The sequence below is a fragment of the Arachis hypogaea genome, chromosome 11 (genome assembly GCF_003086295.3).
Source record: "Arachis hypogaea cultivar Tifrunner chromosome 11, arahy.Tifrunner.gnm2.J5K5, whole genome shotgun sequence".
Classification (NCBI taxonomy): Eukaryota; Viridiplantae; Streptophyta; class Magnoliopsida; order Fabales; family Fabaceae; genus Arachis; species Arachis hypogaea.
The window spans coordinates 5,244,651-5,253,538 of NC_092046.1; the positions used below are offsets into that span (position 1 = coordinate 5,244,651).

Here is an 8,888-nt window from a genome sequence, read left to right on the forward strand (position 1 = left end):
TTGTTTTTCATTATAAATAATCGTCTTCTTATATTACATCTTTCTCTGTTTTTATATAAGATTATTCAAAAATAGATATTACCACTTCTAATTGATAATATATGTTATGTTTCACTTTTAATTGATAATTATTATTTTATGTTGTGTGTTATTCTAAAATTATTTTTGTACTAATAAAAATTTTACTATGAAAAATACAATGATCAACATGAAATATAATTTAGAAAAATTATATAAAGATAATGCATTATCAATTACAAAAATCACAATATCACTCTCTTCTGATTCATGAAAAACTTACTTCTATGATCCTTCCAAATATTTTTTATATATATAAATATAATTTGTATTTTCAAATATATTGGCTTTATCCTATCTCTATACTCTTCTATGAAGAAAGATATTGGCTTCTTATTTCAATTTGTATCTCAATTTTAAAAAAATTAAAAATATAATTTTTTTAAAATATAAAAATAAGATATGTCACTATGTGTATCCAAATACAAAAAATAGAATTTGGATCCTTTAAATTTTAAATTTGTATTTTAGAAGATAAAGTGTGATCTTCTACCTTTGAATAGTTTTTCTTTCATATTTATTCTTGATCCACCTATAAAATAAATGATGAAAAATCACACTTTATTCTCTAAAGTGAAATTCAAACTTTAGAGAATCTAAATTCTAAAAAATAACTCAATTCACCAAAATGGAAGCCATCAAAGAAAAAACAAAAAGGTAGATGAGATGAGATCCACCAAGAATGGAGGGGAAAAAGTTTTACAACACATGGTACGCAAGACACGGCGCAGTGAAACACGGGCCTAACTGAAATCGTTCATTCAATTTCAAAAACTTGATTCTTGTTATGTAAAGCCACTTTGAATGCCCCATTCCCTTGTTTCATGGCCCACGCATTTCCTAATAATACTTCCAAAAAGGCAAAAACAATATTATACTTTTTTAAGATAAAAATAATTTCGGGGGTATGTTACATTTATTATGTAAATTGCAATAGACTAATAGCTACAGCCTTATACGATGGAAATTTGTCCTACTCAAAATATTTGGAGTTTTGCTATCTTTTTTAATCAAGTCATCTCCTAATTAGTTTACTAACCCATTTAAATAAGAGTCAAATGTTTAAATTCTCTCTTAAATAAAGTTTTGATTTGCGATAAATTAATCTTTTGTTTACTAGACTAAAATATATTGTAAAAAAAAATAATATTACTACGATACTACTAACTAGTCTAATACTTTAACATTGACTTGTGCAATATATTCTTTTGACCTAAGAAAAACCATAGGAACCAATTTTAGTTAATTATTTATTCTTTAATTTTTTTTTTAATTTCTGTTTACTCATGATATTTTTATTTTTATTCCGAGACATACTTAAAATAGACTATTGTTGTTGTGAGTGCTTTCGAATCAGTTTTGAAACGGTGGTATGAGATAATTGCAAAAAACTCTGATATTTAAGTCAATAAAAAATTTATGCAGGCTTATGAAAATTGAGATTGAATGTTACTTAAATTTAATAGACTATTTATAGAAAAAAAATATGACTTAATTATCACTACTAAATCATCTTTATTGTAATAGTGGGTGGTTTCTTCCTCTGTTCCTCAATATGTAAAAAGTTATCTGTATTAAGCAGATATCTGCATGTGGATAATAACATAGATAGTGGTGGAGAGCAATAACTTTTCTTGTTGGATTTTTTCTCTCCTTTGTGAGGCCCAAGTCCAACATTTTGAGGGTATCTCTTTGCACCCATTGTGCCACAACCCTAATCAGATTTTTGGGTCAATTTGAGAGTGAGAGTGTAGCTAGTAGCCACAAAGAGAGAAAGAAGAAAACCAACTTAGGTTGTTCGAGTGGTCAACTCACTCGTCCGCTTAAACAAGTGTTAGGAGTTTGAATCCTGCCTTGTGCATGCAGCAACCCATTAGCCAGCGGCAGACCCTTAAATGGAGCTCAGATCCGCGACATATTAGTCCTTGACCTGTCGATTTGGGGGATACCGTGGGCAACTAAAAAGAAGAGGGAAAAATAGAATTTTCGTCAGCTCTATTTTTTGGGTATATTTCATCTTCTTGCTTCTCATTTATAAGCTTTGGTGTTTTGATGTTTTGGCTGGTTATATGCACATTTTTTGTGCTTTGTTTGAGACTCTCTTGTACCTCATTTGATTGTAGTGGAGTTATTTCATTGGTATAAACGACCCGTAGTTTTTACTTCTCACATTGAGGAGGTTTTCCACGTTAAAATCTTGGTGTGTTCTTATTATTGCCTTGCTATATTTACTTATTCATAGTTGCTGCCATATTGTGTTGTAAGTGCTTTCATATTATTCTTGTGTTGGATATTTGTGTTGTTTTCACTGCTAGGCTCTTTCATTTTCCAAATTGAGTCATGCACAGATCGTAGTGCTCGTACCCCAAATAGGACGGATAAAAAAAGTTTTAGACTAATTTTTTTCACTATGAGCTAATTTTATTGGGAAGTGAACAATGTATTTTGAGCCATGATTTTGTATATTTGGGTCATGATATAAACAATTTATTTTCTTTATCTCTTCTAATTATTCTTATTATTTCTTTTTCTACCACTTTCTCTTCACTCACGAATAACATGTGTCAACTTCAATGTCATTATCACTGTTGTTGCCACCATAGCAAATAACAATACTAAGTCGTTCTCTATTTCAAACCATAATCGGCTACAAGCATTCCATCTTTATAGTCAAATTAAAAAGTCGTACAAAGTTTCTTTGCACCACTGATAAATGATATAAGATTCAATTCAAAAATCCTACTTAATTCAAAAATCCTACTTAATTTTATTGGAGAGCATTTTCTTGGCCTTGTTTATGTTTTTAATACCGGGTTAAGTACCATTTTTGTTCCCAATGTCTTGGGTCAAAATCAAAATTGTCCTCCCAGTGTCTTGGGTCAAAATCAAAATTGTCCTCGACTTTTTTTTTATTAATATCATCTTTAACGTTAGAAATCGTTTTAAAATCATCTTTTTTACATTATATGACAATTTTGCCCCTCACCATTGCACTCACGCACATCGCCGGCTACTCCATCCTCTCCGGCCTCGCCCTCGGCATGGAGCCACTCTACTCTCAGGCCTTCGGGGCCATTTTCCCAAAACTACTTTCTCTCACACTCTACCGCTACATCATCCTCTTCCTCCTCTCTTTCCTACCAATATCCTTCCTTTGACTCAACAACTTCGCCATCCTCCTTTCCCTCCACCAGCACCCTGGCATCGCTACCATGGCACGCACCTACCTCCTCTTCTCCCTCCACCCAATTTGCATCTATCTTCGCGCGCAGGGCAGCACACACTCTCTCACGCAAGCCTTCCTCGCTAGCACCCTCCTCCATCTACCCTTTAACTACATCCTCGTCACGCACCTCCGCCTTGGTATTTCCGGTGTCATCACTACCGCAACCGCCTCCAACCCCTATAGGCCTATATTCTCCTCTCTCTCGTCAGACGCATCTGGATCACCGGCCTCCATTATCGCACGTGGTCTCCACAACGACTGCCTCATCGGCTGGAAGCTCTTCCTCTGCCTCACCGCTCTTAGCTACCTCCATTTGCCTTGAGTGGTAGTGGTACAAGATAATATTCCTCCTCTGTGATATCAGTGGCGTAGCCACATGGTAGAAAAGGGGGGCAATAGTCCCCCTAATTTTAATTTTTTACATATAAATTATATGTAAATTTTAGTTTAGTTCCCTTAAAATTTTATTTTAGTCTTATTTTATTGTGTAAATATTTTTGGCCCCTTTCTAATATTTTATCTAACTTCGCCCCTGTGTGAGATCCTCATAGACCATTTATCTACGTGTTCTCAGCATTTGGTTTGAGTTGTTGCAGTTAGTGAGTGAGTGAGAGAGGAAGAAGATTAGGGACTTGGACAGTGCCTTGTGCAGAGGCGGTCAAGTGACGGTTGAGGTTGAGACAGAGATAGAAAGAGGACAAAATCATCATATAATTAATATTTCATGTGAAAAGGATGATTTTAAACGTTGAGGATAATATTAATAAACAAAAAAGTCGAAAATAATTTTAGTTTTGACAAAAAATATTAGGGATAAAAAGAGTACTTAATCCCTTCTAATACCAATGGTTTATCTCTATTAGCATTATAGTCACAATTGAAAACATATAATTTAAGTTTATCAAGAGTCCCTAAGCAAGGATATAATGAGCAAGTAACATGCAAAAAGAATTTAACGGCTTAAAAATTTTAATCTTAAAAGAAAATTCTTATGCTTTTATGTTTATTGTTTGCCCATCAATTTTAATTAGTTCTAATCAATGTTGCGAAAAAATAAGTTAAAATTGCTTTGCTTTCTATCTTATTAACTATTTTGTGCTATATTATTAGAGTTTTGTGTAAATACAGAAATATAATTCGTAAAATTTATAGTATAAAATTATATTTAGATTAATTTTTGTGTTTTTTTTATGATTAATATTTTTGAAAATGTTATAAAAGATGAGAATAATTTAAAATAAATAGCCGAAATATATCATATATTAAATACCATTCAATCTTTTAAATTTATTTTTAACTTACCCTTAATGAAAATAATATTAGAAGTTACTAATAAATTATTTCAAGCACTAAAAAAAATTAATTAAAATATTGTAAATGTTATAGTATGTCTTCCGCAATCTTTAGTATGATACTATGATGTTTGTTGGCCTTGATACCTTCTGTCATGGGAATTTTTAAATAAAAGGATATCCATTAAAATTGATAATATTAGGTTATGAAATATCATATCTCTATTAAAATTGTTATTAAGTTTGAAGTAGACTAAATTTTTTTCAAAATTTACTATTTTTATCATTTTAGTTCTTTAAATTTAAAATATATTATACTAATTTTTAAAATTCTATCAAGTACGGATACTTTGTTGAATTGTCATATTTGCGTGTCGGACATATTTTAGACACGATATTTACCGACACTCATCCGATATATGTGTTCGCTGTGTACTGTGTCTTAATAAAAAATAAAAAAATTTTCTTCGGACACGCTCGGACACACCTAAATACTATCACGTGCCAGCGTATTCAGTCTTATTCTTAACATATATTCTTAAAATAAATTTAGATATAGTATATATTATTCTTTATTAAAACAAAAAATATTTTAAATACTTGATATAATTAAAATAAGATATTAAAAATAATTAAAAAAATTTATTTATATTTTAATATTAATAAAATATCAAAATATAATTACGATCTATCCAAAAAATATTTTATATTTTATATGTATGTGTGTCCCTGTGCATGTAAGATTTTAAAATTTGCGTGTCGGCGTGTCCCACGTTCTATCATGTCCCGTGTCAGTGTCCGTGCATCATAAGAAATTCAGCTTTAGATTCCATATTAGTCTTTGAAGTTTTTTAGCATTGAATTAGCAATCGAAATATTGAACTAATTCTGACTTACTACTTTAAATACATGGCTAAATGACGTCATTGGCGCTTAAATAAAGCCAAACAAAAAGACAAAAATGAGTTTATATGATGTATAAATTATTTTATCTCATCTTATTCTTTAAAATAATTTCGTTTTGTCTTATTTAAATGTCAAAATAAATAAATATTATTTAATTATATGTCTTAACATATCAAATCAAAACTAATTCAATATTTTATTCGTTGAGTGAATATTAAAAATGGTCTAAAGATTAATATGGGACATGAAACTAAATTTTATGAAGTATTATAATAAATTTTGAATTTTACAGACTAAAGTAATAAAAGGTGAAAATTTCAGAAACTTAGAAAAATTTAGGCGATTGAAGTTAATATTTTATTTTTTTCAATTTAGACCGCAAAGAAGTCCGTTCTGATTCGCAACGTGTCGCACACCCATTGGTGCAGATGACGAACACAGGGTGCTACCACATAAAACGACAGCTCCCGCTGCGTATTATTCCCAACACCCAAACAGAGAACAGTCACTCTCGAAAGACGAAACATAGCAGCTGCGAAGCTGAGATCGTAGAAGAAACAGAAAGAAGACTCAGATGGCGAAAACGACGTCGTTACTCCTCTGCTCTCTTCTCCTCTTTGGAACCCTAGCTCTAATCCAGGTTTCATCTCCCTCGATTTTCTATTACTTTTCCTTTTTTCTTCGGATTTCTATTACTTTATTGGATCGTGGAATTGCTGAGTAATTGAGCTTTATATTCTAGATCGAACTTCATTTCAATTTACTATGTGAACAAAGAAGTCACTATTATAAAACTATGTTAATTGGAAAATCAATCCAAAAATAAACGAAATGATAGAAATTAGAATTAGAAATAGTTTACATTGCAATTATTTAGCTCAGGATTCGATTTTTCAAATCAGTAAATTTAATTTTATGATCAATGTCTGGGTTACAGGCGAAGAAGGATTTGAAAGAAGTCACACACAAGGTTTACTTTGATGTTGAGATTGACGGAGAGCCTGCAGGTTTTTTATTTTTTATTTTTGTTTTTGTTTTTGTTATATATGAAATTCTAAGGTACCTTAAGAAACGACTCTCTTATTTATTATGATTTGAATAAAAATGTATGATCATAAATCTTGTATTGTAATCTTCTCTATTCTTTTCCTTTGATGCTACGATTCAAAGTCAAATAGTCAAATTAGGTGCAAGATGAAATTATCTTTTTGTCTGTGAATAGTATGTTTTGGATTTCTGCCTACCATAGTTTTTACAACTCAAATTGAGTAATGCTCTTCTGGCTTTCACAATCATCACTTCACATGTTCATATTAATCAAATATCAAACTAAGTGGTTAAAATAACAGGGAAATTGTTGGATGAATAAGTTTGGCATTTTGTTGATGGTAGTGAATGTGTGTCGAAGTGCATCTTGACTTATTTGACTAATTAATGTATACAACTATAGCAATAATCAGAATCCTCAATCTATATTTCAAGGGACTTTTAATATGTAGATTGCAGTCATATAAGAAGTGTAACTGATAGATGCGGTTTGTGTTTCCCTGATTTTGGGTATCAACGTTTGACATATTGATGCTTTGATCATTGACTTCCCAGGTCGAATTGTAATGGGCCTTTTTGGAAAGACAGTTCCTAAGACAGCAGGTTTGGTCATTGAATTCTTCATTTTTTAATTTCGGTGCTTATCATCTTTAAAGTTAGCTGAAACTATGTTTTGAAATTTTTTTATTTGCAGAAAACTTTCGAGCTCTTTGCACAGGTGCGCTCTTTTTGCTGCTGTTCTGCATAGTTATTTAATCTCAGAATCAGAGAACCCGCTCTTTGTAATTCATCTTGCATTGATTTGAAGAAATGATTGAGTAAAAAGTTTAATATTTATGTTTAAATATATTAGGTGAGAAGGGAACTGGAAAAAGTGGAAAGCCTCTTCATTTCAAAGGTAGCTCATTCCATAGGATCATACCTAGCTTTATGATCCAGGGAGGTGATTTTACACATGGAAATGGAATGGGTGGAGAATCAATTTATGGAGAGAAGTTTGCTGACGAGAACTTTAAGCTAAAGCACACTGGACCAGGTTAAATCCTTTATCCTTTTCTTCCCTTTTATTGTTTTCATGCTTTTTGATGACCAAAATTCATATGTGAATGTATAATGCAGTTAACATGTTTTGTTACTTTCCTTGTGAACAGGACTTCTATCAATGGCAAATGCTGGTCCTGATACCAATGGTTCACAGTTCTTCATTACTACTGTTACAACTAGCTGGTAATTAATATCTAGCATCTATATTAAGAACTTGTTATAGATGAAAACAGATAACTACTGCTTGCGGTCTGTTTTCCCTTAATTTTTTTAGTACATGTTCGAAGGGCATGAAATCACAATTTTTTTGTGCCATAAACTAATGCGAATGGATGCTTTCCACCAATGATTAGTACACTTGTTTGAGCTATGCTTGGGCCCACCTTGTCAATCAATGATGGAAATCTACACTTAATCCATTCAAGTGGATTTTTCAATGATCGATTCCCTTCTAATGTTATTCTATGATACAATCCTGCGTCAAAAAATATAGGTCACTTTTCACCAAAAAAAAAAAAAATAGAACACACACACACACATTAAGAAATCACCAACTTCAAGCATATTTGAAGTGTTAAGACTAAATTACCTTGTATTTTCTCACCTTAAATTAAAAGCTTAGTGCGCACTTATTAGGAGCAGTTTAACTATGAATATAGGTATAAGGGGAAGAAAGTTATTAACATCCTTGAACCATTCAAATGACTTATATTGCTGGACAAAAATTTGGATTAAGAAATGACTTATATCATTTGACAAAGGGAGTATGAATGAGTTTCTTGTTTGTTTCATTAGTACTGCATGCTTCATTGCCGTAAGACTGTAAGAAACAATACTAATTAACACATTTGATAGGTTGGATGGAAAGCATGTTGTTTTCGGAAAGGTGCTTTCTGGAATGGATGTTGTATACAAGATTGAAGCTGAAGGAAAACAAAGTGGCACTCCCAAGAGCAAGGTCACAATTGCTGACAGTGGTGAACTACCTCTATAAACAGCACTTCCAACACTTCTCAGTTCCCAAACCAGTGTTTTTTTATGGTAGTGTTCCTGTTTTCGTTTGCATTGTATACTGGACTTGTTATCTTTCCTAAGCATGTACTTAGTTGTTAACTGTATCTTTTGTTATATTCAGTAGGACCAATCCTTTAATGCGAAGTATGTTGAGGTAAAAAATGAAATTAGGACCGCATCAATTTATGCTTTTGTACTATCACTGTATGGCTTTTTCTTATTTTGGCATATCAATCAAGGACAAAAGATGGGAATGAATACTATCACTCTTATTTTAATAA

At 31.7% G+C, this 8,888-nt stretch overlaps 1 protein-coding gene across 1 annotated transcript; it reads left to right on the forward strand.

Annotated features, from left to right (window-relative positions):
• Positions 1-5,954: 5,954 nt before the first annotated feature.
• LOC112720008 (peptidyl-prolyl cis-trans isomerase CYP19-4) lies at positions 5,955-8,888 on the forward strand. The gene is made up of 7 exons (XM_025770790.3): positions 5,955-6,142; positions 6,440-6,509; positions 7,105-7,152; positions 7,244-7,267; positions 7,403-7,585; positions 7,701-7,776; positions 8,449-8,888. Exons 1-7 carry the CDS (start codon positions 6,077-6,079, stop codon positions 8,585-8,587), a joined length of 606 nt encoding a protein of 201 aa, XP_025626575.1. The 5' UTR covers positions 5,955-6,076; the 3' UTR covers positions 8,588-8,888.